Source organism: Chiloscyllium plagiosum, chromosome 32, assembly GCF_004010195.1.
Source record: "Chiloscyllium plagiosum isolate BGI_BamShark_2017 chromosome 32, ASM401019v2, whole genome shotgun sequence".
Lineage (NCBI taxonomy): Eukaryota > Metazoa > Chordata > Chondrichthyes > Orectolobiformes > Hemiscylliidae > Chiloscyllium > Chiloscyllium plagiosum.
The window spans coordinates 1,901,524-1,925,725 of NC_057741.1; the positions used below are offsets into that span (position 1 = coordinate 1,901,524).

General features: G+C 38.8%; 1 protein-coding gene across 2 annotated transcripts in view; it reads left to right on the forward strand.

The window, feature by feature from the left end:
- LOC122539310 (folliculin-interacting protein 2-like) overlaps nt 1-24,202 on the forward strand; it is a 117,518-nt gene that overhangs the window by 42,930 nt on the left and 50,386 nt on the right. The window contains exons 2-7 of one of the 2 annotated variants that reach the window (XM_043674008.1): nt 2,091-2,217; nt 11,161-11,280; nt 12,786-12,886; nt 13,383-13,454; nt 22,413-22,513; nt 22,617-22,706. In XM_043674008.1, coding sequence (XP_043529943.1) covers nt 2,091-2,217; nt 11,161-11,280; nt 12,786-12,886; nt 13,383-13,454; nt 22,413-22,513; nt 22,617-22,706 — 611 coding nt within the window. The remainder of the gene's footprint in view (nt 1-2,090; nt 2,218-11,160; nt 11,281-12,785; nt 12,887-13,382; nt 13,455-22,412; nt 22,514-22,616; nt 22,707-24,202) is intronic. The other variant, XM_043674009.1, reaches the window with a different exon arrangement.

The following is a 24,202-nucleotide window of genomic DNA, read 5'->3' on the forward strand; positions in this document are numbered from 1 at the left end:
CCTTCATCCCCTCCCCCACTCACCTATTGTACTCCATGCTACTTTCTCCCCACCCCCGCCCCCAGCCTCCTCTAGCTTATCTCTCCACACTTCAGGCTCTCTGCCTTTATTCCTGATGAAGGGCTTTTGCCCGAAACCTCGATTTTTGCTGCTCCTCGGATGCTGCCTGAACTGTTGTGCTCTCCCAGCAACACTAATCCAAAAAATAGTGATTTAATGCCACCAAGTCATCACTTCCCCTGATTTTGTCTCTCCGCCTCTCCCAATCTTAAATATATGCACAGGTTCTGTCCCCGGAGCTCTGTCTGGCAAGGAGTTTCAAACATACTTAACCCTCAGAAGAAATTCCTTTTCATTGCAGTCTTAAATTGGCACACTTTTCATTTGAGATTGTGCCTTCTGGTCCGAGATTACTCATTGAAATTTAGAAGCGTGAGAGGCAGTGTCTCAATCTGTTTAGTCTTTACTCATTTGACAATCCCTCCAAACCAGGTGTCATCCTGCTGACCCTTCTGCAAACTGTTTCCAGTGAAATATTTTCTTAAGGGGACCAACCTACACTCTACTCCAGAAACAAAAGCAGAAGTTGCTGGAAAAACTCAGCAGATCTGACAGCATCTAGGAAGAAAAATCCGAGTTAAGGTTTCGGGACTGGGAACCCTTCCTCTGAACTCTAGATTTGGTCTCAACAGCATCTTGTACAGTTGCAGGAAAACCTCCTATTCTTATACTCCAATCTGCTTGAAGTAAGAGCCAAAATTCTAATAGCTTTCCTGACTGCCTGATATGTCTGTGAGCTAGTGTTGTTTCATGCATAAATACCACTGTCTTTGGTTTGCAGCTTTCTGTAGTTGTTTTCTGTTTAATTAATCTGCTCCTTTTGTTCTCCCCTCACGTGAACAAATCTCGCATTTTCCCAAAATTGTTCTCCATTTGCCAACTTTTGTCCATTTTTATTTTTCCTATCAATATTTCTCTCCACTGTTTATAATCCCCCTTGCAAATTGATTTTCCATCTTTTTGTTGTCTGTAAATTTTGGTTAGTGTACTTGATTCTGTCTTTCAAGTCATTCATACATATTGTAAATAATTGCAATCCCAGCAGTGATCCCTGGGGAACCCCATTGTATTGTTGGTATTGGAGGTGGATTGCATCATGGTGTCCCAGTTGGAACAGTCCCTGTGAAGTGCCAGTGAAGACGTGGAGGGGAATGCATCTGGTGACATCCTGCTGGAGGTGGTAGAAATGACAATATGATCTTTTTGAATGTGGATGCTGGGGTGGCAATTGGGGATGAAGGGGACCCTATCAGTGTTGTGGGAGGGAAGAGAAAGGTTCAGATAGAAGTACAGGAAATAGCTCAGATACAGCTAAGTGCCTTATCAATTATGGTGGGGGTTCCTTAGTTGAGGATAAAGTGGACACTTGTGTGCCTGACCCCAGTGGAAGATGGCATCATTAGGACAGATATAATGAAGACAAACTGGGAGAATGGGATGGATTCCTTGCAGGAACCAGTGTGAGAGAGGATATAGTCCAGTAACTGGGAGTCAGGTGAGTTTGTAGTAGATATCAGTTGCCAGCCTATCCACTCTCATAACCTATCATGGCCTGCTTTCAATACAGCCACCCATTTTCACCTTCTTATTGTTCCCATGATCAGCTGTTTTCCTTTCCTGGCTTAGAATCAACCAGCCCCTTTTTATCTAACTTTTTTCATCTTCAGTTTGATCTCTGCCTCCACCAATCAGTCCCTCAGTCCCCATTCTGTCTTGTACCATGCGCCATGTCTCCAAATACCATCAGACTTAAGTTTCTCCATCAATTGTTTTTGTTTTAAATGAGATCCATTCTCTGGTTCACTTATCCAGGCTTTGTCTTGACCAACCTGCCTGATATAAAATTTCAACACAGCTTGGCAATTACTTGTCATTAATTGGTCATCTTTATAGTTTGTGCCATACAATTGCACATCAAAATTTTCTATGGGTAATTTCAAACTTGTCTCATCACTTCCCTCCCCCTAGCTTAACTGATGTAGATGCATAGAAAGCTACATTTAAATCTTCCTCTTTGTACTTTTTTACAGCTGGACACCTGTGGAGTTTGAAGCGAACCAAATTCGACTGATTGTATACCAGGATTGTGAAAGGAGAGGCAGACATGTTCTGTTTGATTCTAAAGCGGTGCGTAAAGTTGAAGGTGCCTCAGTTCAGGTAATTGCTGTAATTTTGAAAATTTCTCAGCTTTTATGAAAATTGAGCATTTCTTTTGACAATAAAAATATTTTTGGGTAGGAAATGCCCAGGGAATTGTACACTTGGCATGTTGTTAATCTTTTTAGGTCTGTGCTGTTTTTGTGGTGCCAAAGTGCTTACTAATGAAAGCAACTACAATTATAAGGGGATTGCATATTGTCCCAGCTTTTTTTAAAACACCAAGTCTATTTTGCATTTAGTACAAGCAGAAAAAGACTCTCTTGTTTTAGTAATTTGTCACCCATCAAAATTATTCCATAAGGCAAGCAATTATCCTCCTGACTAATTGCTGGCAGAAATCCATCAATAATTAGCAGCATTGAAACAGTACACAAAATGAAGTACTCAACACTTCAAAGTACTTTAGATGCTAGAAATTGGATAAGAAATTACAGGCAATACTGGAAAATATTCAAGTCATTTGCAGAGAAATAGATAATTCAGGTTGATAACCTTCCAGCAAACATTTGATGCAAATAAATTGTGCATTGTGGCATTCAATTTTCAGCTATAAGTTTAAAGCTTGAATTCTTCAACCCTTGAATGAAATAGTGCTTTGCTTCTGTTCTAAAGAAGACATTTGAGTCAACATTTAAATTTGTTTTTCTCTCCACAGATTGCTGAGTTTGTCCACTTCTTTACCTTCAGATTTTCAGCATCTGCAGTACTTTGAGAAGAAATAGGGATAATTTACTTTTGAAACTGTGATGAAGTTCCACTGGTATAAAAGAGTAGTTTTCACTGATTATTCTAATTGTTAGTTATAACTGCCAAAAAATCTTTGACATTTGTTTTAACCTAATTTCAAGATTTTAAAATTAAATTATTGACCATATCTGAAATGGCCTGCTTCAATTTTTAATCTTGTGTTAATGGGATTAAAACATTTGCATCAAAAACCCTTTCTTGTACAGTGAGGTGTTGGTCCTCACCCTATAGCCTGAGTGCATAACTTGTAGCATATCCATTTAATACCATGGATAATCTCCCTCCTTTTTCATTCTTAGTAAACTTGGTAAAATTATAATCCAGGGGAATCTCGATTATCCAAATGTGATGGGTGGGCATTATTTTGTTCTATTAATCGATTATTCGGTTAATCGATTTAAATGCCTTTCTTTTAGGGTTCAGAGTTTTTAAAGTCTGCTCCTCGTTCAGGAGCCTGCAGCAGCATATAGTGCATGAGGCCCCGCCCCCCCAACCCTGCCTCCCTGTCCAGATCCCAATGAAGGAGAACCATTGTAATGATTGTAAATCCATAGGTCAGTAGCTATTTTTCAACCCATTGTCACCAACACAGGGTTACTTGTGTTACAAATACAGATGATACAAAAAATTACTTATGTTTGCTATTAATCATGTCAAGTGCTGAGATTTTATAATTTTATTTTTTTTACAGATTCAAAATGGGTTTTTTGTTCATTACTTTGCACCTAAGGATCTGCCTCCAGTTCCAAAGAATGTGGTCTTTGTGATAGATACAAGTGCTTCGATGGCAGGAAAGAAAATCATACAGGTATATTTCTTTACCTTAATGATTGTACTTAAACAGAAGCTGCTTATAGATGTCTGACCATATCATTCACCCATTACTAACATGCAGCTAATGATAGAATCACAGAACTTTATTGAAGGAACTCTTATCCCATTGCAAATTCAAATTGTAACCTCAAAGAATTCTAATACATTTGTCAGCCATGACTACTTCTTCATTAAGTCTTGATAATTCTCTGTGGTTATATTATGTATTTATATTATTATTTTCACATGCTATTTTATAATTGAGCAAAGTTCAATACCATTCATGATTCTGCAGATATCGAAGCAGTATACAAGAATAATAGTAGGTACAGTAGATAATAAAGAAAGCAAATGGAAATTTGACATTTATTGCAAAAGGAATAGGCAATATATAAGTAGGGAACTGTTACTGCAACTGAACAAGGCATTGGACAAAAACAAAATAAAACTATAAAGGAAACCCAATATCTGAGATTAGTACAAATTCCCATGCTTGGTAATGCAGTCCAATCCCTCAAGGTGCTCACTGATTAGAATCATAGAATTATACACAGAGGAACCTCGATTATCTGAACGAGATGGGCGGGCACTATTTTGTTCGGATAATCAATTATTCAGTTAATCGATTCAATGCCTTTCCTCTGGGCCTTGGAGTTTTTTTAAGTCCGCTCCCCGTTCAGGAGACAAGGCAGCGCCACGAGGCGCTGCTCCTGCCCCTGATCCCACACACCTCCTGCCCCAATCCTGTCCAACACCACCCCCTCTTCGGGGCAGCTGGACTGGGCACCAACAACAAGACAGTTGCAGTTGCCTTTGTGGGGTAAGTCTCCAAATAGCACATGCACACACGCAGCCGCAGTCGCAGCCCCCCACACAACGTTTTGCTGCAACGTTTTGACAGGTTCCATCTTTGCCCTGTACAACGCAATGTTAGAGAGATTATGTAGGGAAATGGGGGTTTAGGGCACACCACTGTGTAGAACTCCAGGGAAAGTATAGGGAGAGGAAGGTCAGTCATTTGGAGACAGTGCCTGTTTAATCACTGTAAACAAAAGACGCGATCACTGTTGGAACCACGTCTTTAAAACCACAGCCTTCCTTACCTGGTTTGGCTCACCTATGACTCCAGCAAATTAGTTGATTCTTAACTGTGTTCTGAAAATGGCCAGCATGCTGCTGAGTTCTGAGTATTTAAGAATAGCCAACAAATGCTGGCCTTGCTAGTGACATCCAAGTCCCTTGAAAGCAAAAAAAGAGGTAAACTTTAGGAATTTGTGTCCAGATCTCTGGACACTTGTGTTTTAGGAAAAGTGTCTTGGGAAAGATGTAGTTTTCCTGGAATAGCAGCACATAAGTGGTGTCAGTTACAAACGAGTAACAAATATATACAGATTATGGGCTTTTCTCCCTCTTATTAAGAATTAATCTATCTCTGCCATGGAGGTTCAAAGATTAGCTTCCAAAACTTCTGAGAACGTGTTCCAGAGACACTCAGCCCTCTGTCTCAAATGGCCAACATCTTTTACTTTAAATAGTTATCCGAGTTCTACATTTTCCCACAACCATCTTGTCAAGACCCCTCAGGATCTTTGTTTCAATTAAGTTTTCTCTTACTCTACAATATTTTAGAAACAATTGTTATGGACCTGGCCAGACTCCCTTGAAATATTTTAAAGTAGCTTAGCTGCATTTTGGAAAGGCAAATCAGTGCAGGACTTGTACACGTTCTTAATGAAGGGCTTATACCTAAAACATTGATTCTCCTTCTCTTCAGACCTGTGTTTTTCCAGCGACTCACTTTTTTTGATTCTTTTATATACTAAATGCTAAGGTCCAAGGGAGTGTTGCTGAACAAATCGACCTTGGAGTGTAAGTTCATAGTTACTTGAAAGTGGAGTCTCAAGTAGATAGGATAGTAAGGAGGTGTTTAGTATGCATTCCTTTTATTGGTCAGAAAATTGAGTGTAGGAGTTAGGGGGTCATGTTGTGGCTGTACAGGACATTGATTAGGCCACTTTTGGAATATTGTGTATAATTCTGGTCTCCCTCCTAAAGGAAGGGCGTTGTGAAACTTGAAAGGGTTCAGAAAAGAGGGTTGGAGGGTTTAAGTTGTGAGGAGAGGCTGAATAGGTTAGAGCTGTTTTCCCTGGAGTATTGGAGGCTGAGGGGTGACTTAGAGGTTTATAAAGTCATGAGGGGCATGGATAGGATAAATAGACAAGTCTTTTCCCTGGGTTTGGGTGAGTCCAAAGCTAGAGGGCAAAGGTTTAGGGTGAGTGGGGAAAGATTTTAAAAGGGACCAAGGTGGCACCCTTTTCATGCAAAGGGTGGTGCTTGTATGGAATAAGCTGCCAGAGGAAATGGTGGAGGCTGGTACAATTACAACACTTTTTTTTAAAAGGTATTTAGATACATACATGAATAGGAAGGGTTTAGAGGAATCCGGGCCAAGTGCTGGCAAATGGGACTGGATTAATTTAGGATATCTGGTCAGCATGGATGAGTTGGACCGAAAGGTTTGTTTCCATGCTGTATGTCACTATGACCCTAACTTTTATTTTAAAGGTAGATGTAAGGTGGGTGTTCAAGGTGCGATGCAACTGGTCAAACCACTCGGCTTTATGTAAAACACAATTTATTTAAACATTACAGCTAAAACACAATATAAGAAAGCAGAATTTAGAATAAATCTTCCAATCAGAAAATGACACGTAGGAAACAGTAGGTTTAAATCAGCTATCCAATCTTCCATTGATGTCAGCACTTTATCCATACAACAGGAGCTCTTATTTTCCACAGCAACCTTTATTTCAAATGTCTTCTGGGCAAACAAGTACAGAACGTCTGCTAATTTACCTTTATCCACAGCCTATACTTCATGGAAATTACTCCAGTGAGTTTGCTAAACATGATTTCCCTTCCACAAAATGTTGTCCCATCTTGATTATGTGACAAAGCTATGGAAACTGGGATTGTTGAAAGCAGAGACATTTAAGGCTAGGTTTAGTGAAGTTATATTCAAAATTAGGAAGAGTTTTTTTTTATAGAGTAAACTGGAGAAACAATTGTCAGGGAACATGATTGTAACCCTTGCACGCTGATTTGACATTAATATCATGAGTTTAGTGGAGGTGGGTGCATTGGAAATTGAGCTCTACTAGGAGTCATTGGAAATGTGAAAATTAGATTAAATTGGATAATTCGTGGTTTAATTTGTGTCCAGTTCAGACTTCAAGAATGAGTACTAGTTTCTTGTTGATAAGAAATTAAATATTTATATTATAATACAACTGTTTTAACTATTGGCAAGATTGAAACAAATTGCTAATTTATGGCTGAAATGCTAAGCCAGCAAAAAAAGGCAAGGCGAACGTTATGGATGGGGAAGGGGGGAAATTGCCAAGTGCAGTTCTGACACATTACTGAATTGTTTTCTTTCGACCCCTTCAGATTCTTAGCTATTGACATGAAGATTGTGTTTCATTCGCTTTTATGGGGAAATGATGAGTAAGCTACCAGGAGAAAATGTTACTTCTCCACACAGCGAAAGGAGAAGACTTAGATGCTTCTGTTTATTAACCACATAACAGACTATAGTAATGTGCTCAGGAACCAGTAAAGTGGTGGTTACTATGCTGAGCCCTCCTGAACCCATGACTGATCCTGTTGGGAAATGTAATAAAAAGACTGGGCAAAACTACCCTGAAACTGCATCTAGTTGATTAGCCTTCACTGTTTGAGTATGGCAAAATTGTAGATATAATAATGTTCCAGAGTAACTCTTAAAATGCAAACATCATTTTCTATAGTTTTCTTAGTTTAAAGGAGTAACTCTTTCTAGTTTGCAGTCCACAGTCTAGCCATGTAGGGAATGAAAAGATGCATTCTTTACACTTAAAAGGCTGCTGATCCTTGCGTGCTCCTTTTTTTTTAATTTTAATTTGAAAACCACAATTGCTGGAGATCATTGGGTCAGACTGCATCCAAGGAAGGAGAGGAAGCTATCGTTTTGAGTCTAGATAACACTCCTTTTATTTTCATTCTTAAAACTGACCTTCTCCGAGCAGGTTTCTCCATGAATCCATGAGATATGTGAATTTGCATGGGCATGTAGGTATTAACTTAATGTTATATTCCTTCAATACAGGATGGTGCAAGTGTTATTAACATTACGCTATAGTAAACAGGGAATCAGCATGTTGATTTCTTTCAAGTTTTTTAAATTTAGTTATGGTGCTGAACAATTTGTCAACTATATAAGCAACAGATTTAACACAAGATGAAAACGCTTACTTTACATAATTTAAGAGTTCCATTTCAAACTCTGTTTAGTGTATTTGGTGAATATACTTGATTTCCAGTCCTAAAATTGATCTGTGGAAGTTGAATTTAATCAGCCAAGTATCATGGCTTTCCGTGTGAGCAAGTGGATGTTTTAAACACTGAAGAAATTGAATCATAAACTATGATTTGGAGGTGCTGGTGTTGGACTGGGGTGTACAAAGTTTTTAAAAAAAATCACAACACCAGGTTATAGTCCAACAGGTTTAATTGGAAGCACTAGCTTTTGGAGCGCTGCTCCTTCAGCAGGTGGGTGGCATAACCACCTGGTAAAGGAGCAGTAAGTACTCCGAAAGCTAGTGCTTTCAATCAAACCTGTTGGACTATAACCTAGTGTTGTGTAATCATAAGCTAGTCACACAAACTGTGCTGTTTCTTTGCATTAGCTCATAAGTCCAAAAAAGTGACTTGTTTGGGTTTTGACTTGGAAAAGGATAGATTTTAAAAGAAAACCAAGTTCTCCATAACTTGAATGAAGAAGGAAAAATGTATTTTTAAAGCACATTTGGGCAAATATGTTGCTGTGCAGCAAATGGCCTTGATTTGTCTTGCTTTCCACTTCAGGAGATACCCATTATTTCCTTGTGAAAATGGCTCAAGTAGTTGCAATTAAGCAGGTTTGAGAGCATGTAAGATCTAATAGTTATGTCCATTGTAGTCTTTTTATCTATGTTAGGAATCAGTATTTTTCTTGTCACTGGAAACTATACAGCAATTATGTCACATGTTGAAGTCAAAATTAAATTTAAAGCATGCTTGGATGGGCCAGTATAGTCACCTGAAAAGAAAGCGAATTTCTACGAATACTGGAGTGTTCGGTTTCTGAATATAAATATTTGACTAATTGAAGAAAAATGAGCATTTTAGCAGGAATGTTTTCAAACTATCATAAATTAACAAATGTTAATGTCTGACTCCACCCACCCACCCCAAACAATTTATGTACATTTATCATTTTAATAAGTCAGAGGCACAATCTCAAGGGAATGTAACTTGTTCTAATTTGGCCCTTTAAGCCATGGCAGCATTCTCTTACACCTGTGCTATACTTAATTTAAAACTAATGTCGCTTTCAAGATATGATGTCCGAAATTGAATATAGTAGTGTTAAATGGCTCTTTAAAGAGCCGAAGTTCTGTACGAATGAAACATATCTTACTTCCATTGAGTTCCAAATCCATGACACACACAATGACATTCAGTTACCTTTCTAGATTTTTGTTTGTACCTGTGCAGTAAGAATGCCATGTATTGATTCTGATGTACAATAAACTTTTGTTTTGACTGGCACCTTATGTACCAGCACTTTCAATTAAACTAGCAAAACTTATGTACCTTAAATACCAGAAGTTTACTATTATCACAACCTCTGTGATGTTCAGTAGTCAGTTGAGCATGGGAGTGAGAAGGCTGTCTGGTAAGTCTTTTTTTAGTTTGCTAAAGGCAAGGTTGCATTACATTTTGTGATTTGTGCTGTACATTAAATGTAACTATGTACACGCATACCCACTCTACATTACATTTCTATTGTTTAGTGTGTTTTTACATTGATTACATAAACCTTTTGATCAAATATTGGAACAGTTGGCACACTTTTGAAGCCATAGATGCCAGTTTGCTGTATTTTGGAAAGGATCATGGTCTTTCAGAAGACATGATATAAACATCATGCATTTAAAAAAACCCCAAATCTACCTTTTTAGTGACCTTCTCAAAAAATGTGGTCCTTCATTATTAAAGTGAATGGGAGATTCTCCATATTTACCTGTCTACAATATGTATTTCTCTTGTCCACATTCAGGAATTCTTCTTCTGTTTCTTTGAATAGGGCGGAACAGTGGCTCAGTGATTAGCACTGCTGCTTCACAGTGCCAGGGACCTGGATTCAATTCCAGCTTTGGATGACTGTGTACAGAGGAACCTTGATTATCCAAATGAGATGGGTGGGCACTATTTTGTTCGGATAATTGATTATTTGGTAAATTGATTCAATGTCTCTCTGCAGCCAGAGTTTTCTGAAGTTTCCTTTTTCCTCGCTCTCCCTCCCTTTCTGTCTCAGGGTTTGTTTCTGAGCAGACACACTTTTGTGTGTAAGGGGGGGGGGTCTGTGTGGGATGTTCTTTAGAGGGTCAGTGTAGACTCGATGGGCTGAATAGTCTGCTTGTACACTAGGGATTCTACAAAAACTTGAAGCAGGGTAAACGTAAAACCACGCCTTCTGATGAAGGGTCACCGGACCTGAAACGTTAAGTCTGATTTCTCTCCACAGCTGCTGCCAGACCTGCTGAACTTTTGTTGTGTATAAACTTAGCAGCACACTGGGATACTTGGTTTAGTTAAATTTATTTTGTTCTGTTATGGTAAACCTCTATAAACCATTAGTTGAACAAATACTCAAGCAAAGGTTTATTTCTTGTGATCGCACTCTGTCAAGATCTTTGGGAGGCGCAGCAGCGATTGCTGGAATAAATTGTAAGTTTGAGGGATTTTAGTTCTGCAGTGAGACAGAAGGTAGCTCCCCACCACCACCACCAAGGCAATTAGGCATGGGCGTTAAATGTTTGGCTAGCCAATGGCATTAACTTCCTATTCATGAGTTTAAAAAAAGCCTTTTTAAAATTGTGATGTGTTTAAATGGGGAGGTGGGGAACTATGATGTTGAAAGGAAGAGAGGACATGGCCAGGATGAAGACCAAATGATAAGTACCACATTTTAAATGAGAACTGAAATGGTTTGAAGAAAACAATGTGCCCACCAATAGAAATGTTTTTGAAACTTCAAATTTTGGATTTTAATATTTAATATGTTTTATATTAACATGAAATATGTAGTTGTAATTGAGTTCGCAAAGTTCAACAGCAGTGCAGTAAGTGTATACATAACCTACAAATTATGTTTAATTTCATCGATGTAGTTTCCCTCTGAACCAAAAGATTATGATGCAAGCTTCGGTACATTTGGCAATTGTGGATTACAAACCAACATGACATGCTTGAAAGTTCCTGAAATTGAAATGCTATTTTTGCTCTGTTTTCTAGAAAAGTTCAGATGGTCTGTCCACGTTGCAAGGGAAGTGCCACCACACAGTTAGCAGTAGTACCTGCACCCAAAATCTCTCCTCTTCCTTTGCTATTAAAGAGCAACTGCCTAGATATCAGGTATGTTGATGAATCTCCATGGCAAGTGTTGCTATTGTAGACAGATTATAAGATAGAGTAGAAATTCAGAACTGGAAATTGTATTGTCAGATGGTGATTAACGTGGTACGACTTACTGGAGTAGAGTTTACATACAAAATCTGTTACTGGAGAAGTCATGCTAGGGAAAATAATAGGGCTATAGACCAATAAGTCCCCTGTACCTGATTAGAATTCATTGTAGGATATTAAAAGTGGCTGCAGAGCAAAGATTCCTGAGATTCTGGAAACATCCAAGAGGGTTGGAAAATGCCAATGTAGCATTGTTCTTATTTAAAAAGGGAACTTGACAAAGAACAGGTAGTCCAGTTAGCTTAACATCCATTGTTTGGAAAACGTGTCTGTTATAAAGGATTAATAACGCAGCATTTAGAAATGGTCATATTATTCAAGCAGAGGCAGTGTGGGAAAAGAGAAATCAGCCTTGCCAAATTTATTATCCTTTTCAAAACCGGAATCATTAGACTTTAATACAGGTACACAATCCTTCAGCTGGTTTTCGGAATTCCAAATTTTTTAAATTTCTGAATAAATGATGGTGAAATTTAAAAATCTTGCTGAACAGCAGACTCACTGAGTACTACGGGCCCTGAGACAGAATTGAGGCCTGCTGGTACTGGGCCACACCCACCCACATCACATCTGAGTGACATGCATCAAATGGAGTTGAGTTAACTGTTTGCACACCAAACAACCTTTTTAATGAGATAAAAACTTAATGAGTAAATCTGAGGATTTTGGAACTTCGGATTTCAGATAAAGGGTTTCTGCCTGTATTAGAATTTTCAAAAGATGTTTGAGTTATTAGATGCTAGGCTACTTAAAATAATGGCGTTGGAGGCAGTATCATTGCATGAGAGAATTGGATGACTAATATAAAAACATTTGGGATGAGGGGGCTGGGTGGATGCATTTTTCAAGATTGCAACCTGTAACCTATGGAGAGCCACAGATATCAGTGCTGAGGCAACAATAATCGTGAATCAATGTCCTTGAATTCTTGACAAATAGTCACTTACTTTGTTGACATGATACTCATCAGGCCCGAAGGCCACAGTGCTTAGTGTAACAGGGGATGCCCAATTAATGCAACTAACACCCTAGGAAGTCTACTTTAAAAATTGTCCATGCCTCAAATATTTACTTACAATGTTGCTTTGTGGTGAAAGAAAAAGAACAGCATTTTCTTTTCTATTCTTAAAGATTTAAAAGTAAATGGTCCAAATTTCTCTCTTTAAATTTTAGTATTTAAAGGTTCTAATTTTCTTTGAGTAATTACTCATTAAATAAACATTTCTGATTTGGTTAAATTGAATGTCAAAGATATACAACACTTATCTTCATACCCTGTTTAGGCTCCATCTGAGTGAATGAGCTGTCAAAGTATTATTACTAGAGGTCTGTGTTGCATTTGTTAATGTCCATGAATAATGTACAATCTTGCCTGGGGATGCTCTTATTTGCAGTATTCTCGTCCTGTTTCTGATGTCAACATGCTTGGGGAAATGATGTTTGGCTCTGTTGCAATGAGTTACAAAGGCTCTACTTTGAAAATACATCACATACGGTAAGAAATGCAGTTGAAAGGCATTTTATGTTATGCTACATTTACAATAAGTAGTCAGTTTAAATTTTAGTTCAGACATGAAAGTGGTAACTTCACCTGTTTCATTTTGTGCTTTTTGTTTCAAATATGCTGCTTAGAGAGTGAGGTATTCATTCTTGTTTTAAATTAACTGATAGTCATATTCTAGATTTATTTTTATGCTCTTGGAGATTTAATTCAGTAGAAAATTTCCTTTGTTTCAAATATTATTGGAAGTGGTGCATTATATTTTGATTGAATACCAGAGACTGGTAAATTCATCTATTATACGAGTGAACATTTTGATGATCTGACTCTATACATAGATTGAAGATTCTTGGATAGAATACTAATTATGGAGATGTTAAGTTTTAATGATCAACACATTAAACTGAAAATGGTATATTGTATTTTGTGTAAATTGCTGATGGACTATAAAATGTAATGCTGACTGAAGTATTGTTGTTTTTCTCTTTAGCTCTCCCCCTCAGCTAATGATCAGTAAAGTGTTCTCCGCCAGAATGGGCAGTGTTGGTGGAAGCTCAAATATGTAAGGTTCTGCTACTTGCACCTGTACCTTGGATGAAGAATGTTGGGTTTTTAATCTTTCAAAAAAACTAATTTATTGTACTGAATTTTCTGATTTTGAAAGGTACCTTTGTAATATTTAAACTTCCATACATTATCAAAACACTGAACATTATAAATATCCATCACTAAACCTAAACATCTAAACTTTGCAAAGGGCTTTGAATGAAATTTTAGCATGGTTTATAAATGCCTGGCATTATCCCTATCCAAATACATTAATATTTACATACACTAAAAAAATCTGTTAAAAGGATAGATACCCTGTGTTTCTTTGCTGAATCCAACTGCGTACAATCCATTTCTCTCATTGAAAGATCTTTTTATACCCACTTGAACCGTTACCATCCATGATCATGCCAACAGTTCTGCTGATGTGTTTGATCTTACTGATTTTTAAAAATTGAACTGTAAATCAAAATTCCTGTGACTTTTCATTGATTTCCATCCAGCAGCCTACAATTAATTCCATCTGTGGAAATACACCAATGCAATATCTGTATTCAAATGTCACCGGCAACTATCATCTTTAGTTGTCTTTGACAATATGTTTTGAAATTCAAGATGCACAATATGAACTTCGCTTAATAATTCACTACTATAGTAAACTGAGTTGGTGATAATAGGCTACCTTTTCCAGAAGCCATGTAGAGGCTTCTTCATTGCACACATTTCTATCAAGGTTGCCTTGTGGTTTGGAGGATTTTCGGATCTCATTGAATGGCTGAGCACACTCAATGACCAGAGTGCCTACTTCTCCTATATCTTGTGGACTCACTGATCATCTGAAATGATGCGTCCATAACCAGTGTAGAAGTAATAGGTGAGTAAGACCATAAAATAAAGGAGTAGAAATTAGGCCATTCGGCCCCCTGAAACCTAAATTGTAGTTCCAGTGTCCAGGAGGTTGAGAATAGTGAGGTCAGAAATGAGGTTTCAAGGTTGCAAGAGTTCACTGGCCAGCAGCAAGGTGGTTTGAAATGTCTCTACTTCAACACCAGGAGCATCCAGAATAAGGTGGGGTGAACTTGCAGCATGGGTTGGTGCCTGGGACTTTGATGTTGTGGCCATTTTGGAGACATTGATAGAGCAGGGACAGGAATGGTTGTTGCAGGTTCCGGAATTCAGATGTTTCAGTAAGAACACAGAAGGTGTTAAAAGAGGGAAAGGTGTGGCATTGTTGATCGAGGGTAGTGTTACTGTGGCAGAAAGGATATTTGATGACCTCGACTACTGAGGTAGTATGGACGGAGGTTAGAAACCGGAAAGGAGAGGTCACCCTGCTGGAAGCTTTCTATAAGCTTCTGAATAGTTGCATAGATGTAGAGGAAAGGACAGCAGAGTTAATTCTGGATAGGAGCGAGAGAAAAAGGTAGTTGTTATGGGGGTCTTTAACTTACCAAATATTGACTGGAAATATTATAGTTTGAGTACTTTAGATGGGTCAGTTTTTGTCCAGTATGTGCAGGCTGGTTTCCTGACACAGAAAATAGACAAGCGAACAAGGGGCGAGGCCAAATTGGATTTGATACTGGGTAATGAACCCAGCCAGATGTTAGATTTGGAAGTAGGTGAGCACTTTGGTGATAGTGACCACAATTCAGTTAGTTCACTTTAGCAATGGAAAGGGATAGGTATATAATGCAGGGCAAGTGTTTTTGTTGGGGGGAAAAAAGCAATTATGATGTGATTAGGCAAGATGTAGGATGCATAGGTTGGGGAAGGAAACTGCAGGGGATGGGCACAGTTGCAACGTGGAGCTTATTTAAGGAGCATCTGCGTGTTCTTGATAAGTATGTACCTGTCGGGCAAGTGGTCAAGCGAGGGAGCTGTGATTTACAAAATGTTGAATCTCTTTTTTGTTTTAAGAGGAAAGAGGCTTCTGTTAGGATGAGATGTGAAGGCTCAGTTTAGGGCACTTCAGAGTTACAAGTTAGCTAGGAAAGATCTAAAGAGACAGCTAAGAAGATTAGGAGGGGACTTTGGCAGATAGAATCAAGGAAAACCCTAAAGCTTTCTGGAGTTATATCAGGAATAAAAGAATGGACCTAACCTTTCTCGAGTCAATCAAAGATAGTAGTGGGAAGTTGTGCATAGGGTCAGAGGAGATAAGGGAAGTGCTAAATGAGTATTTTTTGTCAGTATTCACACTAGAAAAAGACTTATCGAGGAGAATACTGAGATACAAGCTATTAGACCAGACAGGATTGAGGTTGCACAGCCTTTAGCTTTGATCTTTGTTGTCATTGTCTACAGGAGTAGTGCCCGAAGACTGGAAGATAGCAAATGTTGTTCAAGGAGAGTAGAAACAGCCTGGTAATTATAGACCAGTGAGCCTTCCTTCCGTTATGGGTAAAGTATTGGAAAAGGTTATAAGAGAAAGGATTTATAATCTAGAGAGGAATAAGTTGGTTAGGAATAGTCAACACTGTTTTGTGAAGTGTAGGTCATACCTCTCTCTCCTTTTATTGAGTCCTTTGAGAAGGTGACCAAACAGGTGGATGAGGGTAAAATGGTTGATGTGTATAAGGATTTCAGTAAGGTGTTTGGTAAAGTTCCCCATGGTAGTTTGTTCACAAAATAGAGGCATGTGATTGAGGGTGATTTAACAGTTTGGATCAGCAATTGGCTAGCTGAAAGAAGACAAAGGTGGTGGTTGATGGGAAATGTTCATCCTGGAGTTCAGTTACTAGTGGTGTAGGAAGGATCTGTTTAGGGGCCACTGCTGTTGGTCATTTCTTATAAATGACCTGGATGAGGGTGTAGAAGGATGGGTTAGTAAATTTGAAAATGACACTAAGGTCGGGTGGAGTTGTGGATGGATGTTGCAGGTTACAGAGGGACGTAGATAAGCTGCAGAGCTGGGTTGAGGGGTTGCAAATGGAATTTAATGCGGAAAAATGAGAGGTAATTCACTTTGGAAGGAGCAACAGGAATGCAGAGTTCTGGGCTAATGGTAAGATTCTTGGTAGCGTCGATGAGCAGAGAGATCGCTGTCCATGTACATAGATCCCCAAAAGTTGCTACCCAGGTTGATAGGGTTGTTCAGAAGGCATATACAGTGTGTTAGCTTTTATTAGAAGAGGGATTGAATTTCAGAACCACAAGGTCATCTTGCAGTTGTACAAAACTCTGGTGGGGCAGCAGTTGGGGTATTGCATTCAGTTCTGGTCACCACGTAGGATGAATGTGGAAGTTTTGGGAAGGTTTCAGAGGAGATTTACTAGGATGTTACCTAGTGTGGAGGAAAGGTTTTATGAGGAAAGATTGAAGGACTTGATGCTGTTTTCGTTAAAGAAGAAGGTTGAGAGGTGACTTAATTGAGACGTGACTTAATTGAGACATATAAGATAATCAGAGAGTTAGATCGGGTGGACAGTGAGAGCCTTTTCCCTCAGATGGTGATGGCTAGCACGAGGGGGCATAACTTTAACTTTAGGGGTGATAGATATAGGACAGATGTCAGAGGTAGTTTCTTTACTCCAGTAGTAGGGGTGTGGAATGCACTGCTTGTAACTGTTGTAGACTCGCCAAGTTTAGCGGCATTTAAATGATCATTGGATAAGCATATGGATGAAAGTGGAATAGTGTAGGATAGATAGGCTTCAGATTGATTGCACAGGTCAATGCACCAGAAGGCTGAAGGGCCTGTACTGCACTGTAATGTTGTATAAGTCTGCATTGCCATTCGATCATGGCTAATATGTTTTTCAACCCCATTCTGCTGCCTGTAACCTTTGCTCCCCTTACTAATCTAGAACCTATCTGTTTTAAATAGACCTAAAGACTTGGCCTCCTCAGCTTTCCATAGCAATGAGTTCCACAGATTAAATACCCTCTGGCTGAGGAAATTTCTCCATTTTGGTTGGAAAGGGTTTTTCACTTTGAGGCTGTGCTCTTGGGTCCTAATCTCCTCCTAGTGTAAGTATTCTCCACACTCGCTCTCGATCTCTTCATAGCCAATTGCCGCTGCGACATTAACTGTTAACCGTCTCAACCTGTCCACCCCTCTTACCCACTCCAACCTCTCACCCTCTCAATGTGCAGCCCTCCACTCCCTCCGCTCCAACCCCAATCTCACTATCAAACCGGCAGACAAGGGAGGCACGGTGGTAGTTTGGCGCACCGATCTTTACATTGCTGAGGCTAAATGCCAGTTCGCGGACACCTCCTCCTACTGCCCCCTTGACCATGACCCCACCTCCCACCACCAAACTAACAAAAAAACTTTCTCCTACTTCAAGTATTGGGAAATATTCAAGACCTTTCATGATTTGTTGTCACAAAATTGCTGTTTACACTGTCTTAATCTTTCCACAATTTTTGACCAGCAAGGCAAAACTTCAGTATTTAATTTCTGTACTGGCCAAACCACCTGTCAAATAACTAAGGCCTGGGTCAAAATTTTATGGGGAGAACAGGATAGTTTTTGCTTTAATATAGACTATTTTTAAGGTACTGCATGGAATATGGACATAACATTATTTCTATGCAGGATAAGGAAAAAAGTCATTGATCTAACCTATATTCGGCTAAGCTTTCTGATGCATGCACAAATATCTGAAATGAAAAGTAGAATACTATGTAATACTATGAAATGAGCAATCAGGTACATAGAATTAGACATGTCTAAAAAAGACTCTTTCCATTCTATGTACCTGATCGCTCATTTCTTATAGTAAAAGGCCCAGGAACCTTAAACTTTCAATGGACATACAGTCTTCTGGAATGCAAGTGATAGGAACAAAGCTGTCTGCCAGAATCAGTAGGTCCTCTAATTTAATACAGACACAGATATGCTGGAGTAACTTAGAAGGTTTGGCAGCATCTGTTGAGAGAGAAACACAGTTCACAAACTGAGATCTAAAGAAGAGTTATGCCAGACTTGAAATCCAAACTGTTTCTGACTCCACAGATGCTGCCAGACATGCTGAGTTTGTGCAGCGTTCTGTATTTATTTCTGATTTACAGCATCTGCCATACTTTGTTTTCATGCAATGGAGCTGGACAGCTTGAGGAGGATTATGGCTGTGCAACAGTTATTTAGGTCAGGCATTGTAAAGAAGGTACTTATTAAAAGAATTTGGCATCTCTGACTCTTGCCACTTTGAGTGTGTTACATTACAGATGAAGGAAAGGAGAACAAAGTGTATAACACAGCAGAAGCTTTATTTTTTGAGGTGATCATTCTGTAGGCAGCAAGGTGGATTCCCTCTAAAGTGGCCAATAATGTCATCATCATGTTGTATGATTGGACTCTTGAAGAGACAGTTCAACATAACATAAATACACAACAGGGTGTCCTGAAACAGTATCCCCAAGTGTCCCAAGGCCACCTCTTCCCTTTGGCTTAGCACCTCCTGCTTGGAATTACCAAGTCACTTGTTTCTCAAACTATTGCATCTGATGAGGTTGACACCTTTGACCTCCAAACGCATGAAGCACAAGAGGAATGACCTGTGGCCACAATGATCTCATCGGAGAGTCACAGTTGTCAATATTGAACAGCATCAATGATGGCTCGGGTTTGATAGACTGAATGGCTTACACATGTTCCTGTCTTCCTATAACTAATGAGTTACTTTTTGTGGCCAATCACATTTATAATCCTGGAATAGCAGGAACAAATCTGTACAGCGCAAGCCCCAACAAACAGTGATGTAATGCCATGATTGTTCAGTTTTGTCTAATATTTTCACAGATCTGCTAGGAAACATTTCTTCTGCACCAACGTATAAGTGCACCATCAAAGTTTATGTTCATGGCCATGTTATATCATCCACCAGCTTCCAAGTGACACTGAGTGGCACATGGTCCACATTTTTATTCAGCATTATATATCCCTCGGGTTTTGTATAGCAATGAATCAAAATCAAAAAGGCATCTCCACTGAAACACACAAGTGTAATTTTCTACACGTGAATGCAGCTTCCAAGGTGGTGGTGATATTTAGCAAAAGAATCAGACAATAAGATTATTGCAGAATGGTCTTTCATATTTTATGGGTATTATTACAGGAAAAGATTCCCCTATATTAATATCCCGGGATCACCATTGACCAGAAACTGAACTAGCTTCATTCCTGAAGAAGGGCTTATGCCCGAAACATCGATTCTCCTGCTGCTTGGATGCTGCCTGACCTGCGCTTTTCCAGCAACACATTTTTCAGCTCTGATCTCCAGCATCTGTAGTCCTCACTTTCTCCTATGCCTTGTACATTGTTTGCTATCTAAATCAATGATTTGCATGACAGTAATGGACCCAGCAGTGACCCCTGAGGCACTCCACTGGTCACAGGCCTCCAGTCCAACAAGCATCCTTCCACTGTTACCCTTTGCTTCCTACTGTCAAGCCAATTTTGTATCCAATTTGCCAGCACACCCTGGATTCCATGCGATCGAACCTTCCTGAGCAACCTACTATGTGGAACCTTATCAAAGACGTTACTGAAATCCATATAGACTACATCTACCATCTTGCCCTCGTCAACCTTCCTGGCCACTTCCTGGAGTATTCCTAATCAAAGCTAGGTGGATCACCATCAAATAATTGAATGTCTGGATGTTAAAAGTTGCTGATTCCATTGACATTTCTCAGTTTCGTTCCATGGAATTTACTCAGGTTACTTCACTGAACTGTTAAAGTAATTTGCTGAAAATGTGTTGCTGGAAAAGCGCAGCAGGTCAGGCAGCATCCAGGGAACAGGTCATTCCTGAAGAAGGGCTTATGCCCGAAACATCGATTCTCCTGCTGCTTGGATGCTGCCTGACCTACGCTTTTCCAGCAACACATTTTCAGCTCTGATCTCCAGCATCTGCAGACCTCACTTTCTCCTCAAAGTAATTTGCTACAAAATAACCATGACGCAATTATCTAATTTTAATGTTACAGCATATAGTTATTTTCTGCAAGCTCAACTTCTCATTCAAACACTTGGTTCAAATCATATGTCGAAGTTTAATGCTCCGTGCATTGTCTGTATGGATGGTAGTGATGGTTTTTGTTGATGACTGACTCCCTCCCCCGTTTGAGAGAATTGTCTGAATCTGGCTCCAATCCTCCACTTAAGAGGTGATGATCAAACTTCTCAGTAAACCACCTTCTAGAAGCCTCCAGCCAATCAAAAGCAGCTTCAGAGTGTTCTAAATAGTCACAGGGGGTCCAGACTTTTAAGGAATACAATGGCAAGCAAGTGAGGGCTTTTCTTTGGGCTCTTGCTAGGTGAGGATCATGGGGCAATGTTTGAAATGAAGATGTTGCATCCCATCCTTGCCCTGGATTATGTTAAATTGGATGCCATGTGCAGCAGAGGTCAAAATAATTTTTCCTTTGGTGTTTATTTTTTAATTTGCTTTTAGGGCTAGTCTTTTTTTCTGTTATAACTCATTTTACCATAATACAGTACTTGTATTTGGACTCTCTAGTTCAACACTTCAAGGTGTACTTAATCTTCAAAAATTCACTTAAACTTTAAGCCACAGTGCAAAGAAAGCATTAATTTTAAGACACCATGTATTTATGTTTGTGTGTGATATTGAACTTAGGTTAGCAATAAATGAATTTTTAATAAGAACTGATGTACCAATGTGCGCACACCCATCATGTGCTTTCCACAAGACTCGGGAGGTCATAGCTAAACAGTTGCATGTTTGTTTCTAACAGACTATGTATTCCAAGAAATTCGCAGTATGTGCGATCCTTTGGCATATCATAACATGATGTAAATCTTTATGAAATAAAACTGTTCAGTTTGAAATTATCCAATTGACTATTAAGAATAATGCAAATAATAGGGGGAGGTGATGGCCTAGTGGTATTATCATTGGACTGTTAATTCAGACACCCAGACAACGTTCTGAGAACTTAAGTTCAAATCCTGCCGTGGCAGATGGTGGAATTTGAATTCAGTAAATATCTGGAATTAAGAATCTATGACCATTAATCCATTGTCGATTGTCAGAAAAACTCATCTGGCTCACAAATGTCCTTTTAGGAAAGGTAACCAGCATCCTCAACTGATCTGGCTTATATGTGACTCTAGATCCACAGCAATGTGGTTGACTCAACTGGTCTCTCGGCAATCAGGGATGGCCAATAAATGCTAGCCTAGCCAGTGATGCCCTCATCCTGTGAATGAATCAAGAAAAAACACTTTCTTTTGAAAGGTTCAGAACTATTGGCAGTCTTCCACTTCAAGCTGCTTACCTCCCACATTTGCTCTGAATGTATTCACTATAAGTCTATTAGCAGCAAGTGTAGGAGAAAAGCAGCCGAAGATTGGAGGATGAACTTTTCATTTTAGTTGTACTAACTGCGGGTCAGCTTTTATCCAGTGGTCGCTTATGTGTATTTTGACCATTTAAAAAGTAACCTTCTGTATTATTTTGATCGGAAGTTAATTCTTTAAGTAGGAAAGCTTGTCTTACTCAAAATTTCACGAGGTAAAAGGTGAATCCTGCTTCTTATGTCTCCATCTCTCGTGTTTTAATTACATATCTGTTGTCCATGGTATCACGGTTACAGCTTCTGTGAATCGTTCAGTTTCGTCCCCAGAGCAGTTACCTGCTTTTTTTTATATATTGCAATATAAAGGTAATGACTTTTAACTAAGCTAATAGAATTCTTAGGGAGCTGAATTCAGTTTCTGTTCAAAAAGTCTTTAATATGAAAGTTTTAAAAATCTAGACAAAAAGTCATCTTGATGCTGTGATACTTATTTACCACAGAAAATAGATTTCATCTTCAAATCATTTCACATCTTAAATTTTGAGAGGGGCCCTCCTAACTGTATGGATGATGATGCAAGCCTTTTCTAGTCTAAATCGGTCATTGCATAATGTATGCTTTTAATATCTGGACATATTCCAAATATTCCTCCTGCTTTTTTACTAAACTTTAATTTGAACCAATGTCTTTGTAGGCTACAAGATAGTTTTGAATGCATCAGCCAAGAAAATACCCTTGGAAAGCCTTGTCCTAGTCAGGATGGCATCAGTAACACTCACATTGCTAGTAACCTGGGTAAGGATGGATTCAAAATTTCAGTTATTTCTTTTGACATTTTTGAGCTTTTGGAGTTATTATTGTAGTCACTGGTATTTTCTTACCCCACTTTTACCATTAGGTCGTTTGTTGGTTTATGGCAGCAAGCTGCTACTATGTCCAACTGAACCAGGTCCACTCCATCTCATCCGGAGTGCTTCTTTCTTTGCAGGTTTGTGTGGAATGCTGAGCATAGTGTGTACCACACAAAAGCACTTGGCTCATTTTGTTGTGATTTTAATGGAGAATACAAAGGCAGAAGTTTGTGGAATTTTTGCTTTGGTTGTATAAACCCCAGATGCAATTTTAAATTTTGTTTCATGCAAAAAAGGCATGCTGAGGATATGATGCAACTGAGAGCATATTCTCATTGATTGGCAAAACAGGTAATTCTTTTTCAGTTGATGAACTCTGCCCATGTATTTCTAGGCTGTGCATTCACAATAGGTTTAGCTTGCGATTGTTTAATTTTGGGGTGTAGTTTTAACTTTGCCTCTAAATAACTGTTCTCTGCTTTGCGGTTTTGCATAAAATCAAAATACCATAAGATATAGGAGCAGTATTAGGCCATTTGGTGCATTTGAGTCTGCTCTGCTATTTGATCGTAACTGAGATGCTTCTCAGCCCCATTCTCCTGCCTTCTCCCCATCACCTTTGATCCCCTTACTAATCAAGAAAAATTCATAGCGATTGCTGTGTGACCAACCATTTGTACAAGCTATATAGTCTGCATATGTGACATTCAAAGGAATGAATTCAATTCATCAGTTGTACTGCTTGCATTTGAGCATTGCTTAATGACGACAGTTTATAAAACAATTGACAGATTTTAAAACTAATTCTGCACTTTGTTGAATGCACTTTGTTTGCTTAGTAAATTGGTACTTTTGGAATGGATTGTTGAAGAATTCTGATTTTTATCATGGAAGGCAGCCATTTGGTACATCGTGGCTGTGAGAAGGCAAGCATTATCTATAGCCCAATTTTTCTCTGATCTTTTTTTTTTCATATTTTGTTTTCAGCTATTAATCAAGTTCCTTCTTAAGTACTCCTCCTTATTCCACTAGCTGTCAATCTTGTGCACTCCATATTCGAATAACTGTGAAAATGTTTCCTCAAGTTCCTCCTCCTTTCGATGTTTGAAAGTAATTCTAATTTGCTACTCAAATAAGCAATCTCATTACTTAACCTCAACATGTTTCTAAATTGCAAACCTAGTATATTCTCATTTAAACTCCTATGATCTAGTGAAGACAGGCCAAGCGTTTAAATGGAATTTGAAATAGGACAAAGAAATGGACTTGAAGCATTAACTGTTTCTCACTTCAAAGATGCTGCCAGAACTGCTGAGTTTCTCCAGTCCTTTTTCTGTTTTTATTTCAGATTGTCAATGTCTGTAATACTTCTATTTTAATGCAATGTGTTCTTTTACCCTGATGATGCTGGCTTTTTTTTTTAAACAAGTAACAATTAAGAGACATTGTTCTTCCATAGAGCAACTGGGAAGTGCAAGAATGCAGTGAGTGTGATGATCACCCCTCTTATTGAAGTACTTTTGATCATCCCTGCAGTGTTGTCAGATAGGGAATTCCAGGATGTTGACTCAGTGACAATGAAGAAAGTTACAATGCAAATTCTTTTCCAAAGTGGTATAACTTGGATATGAAC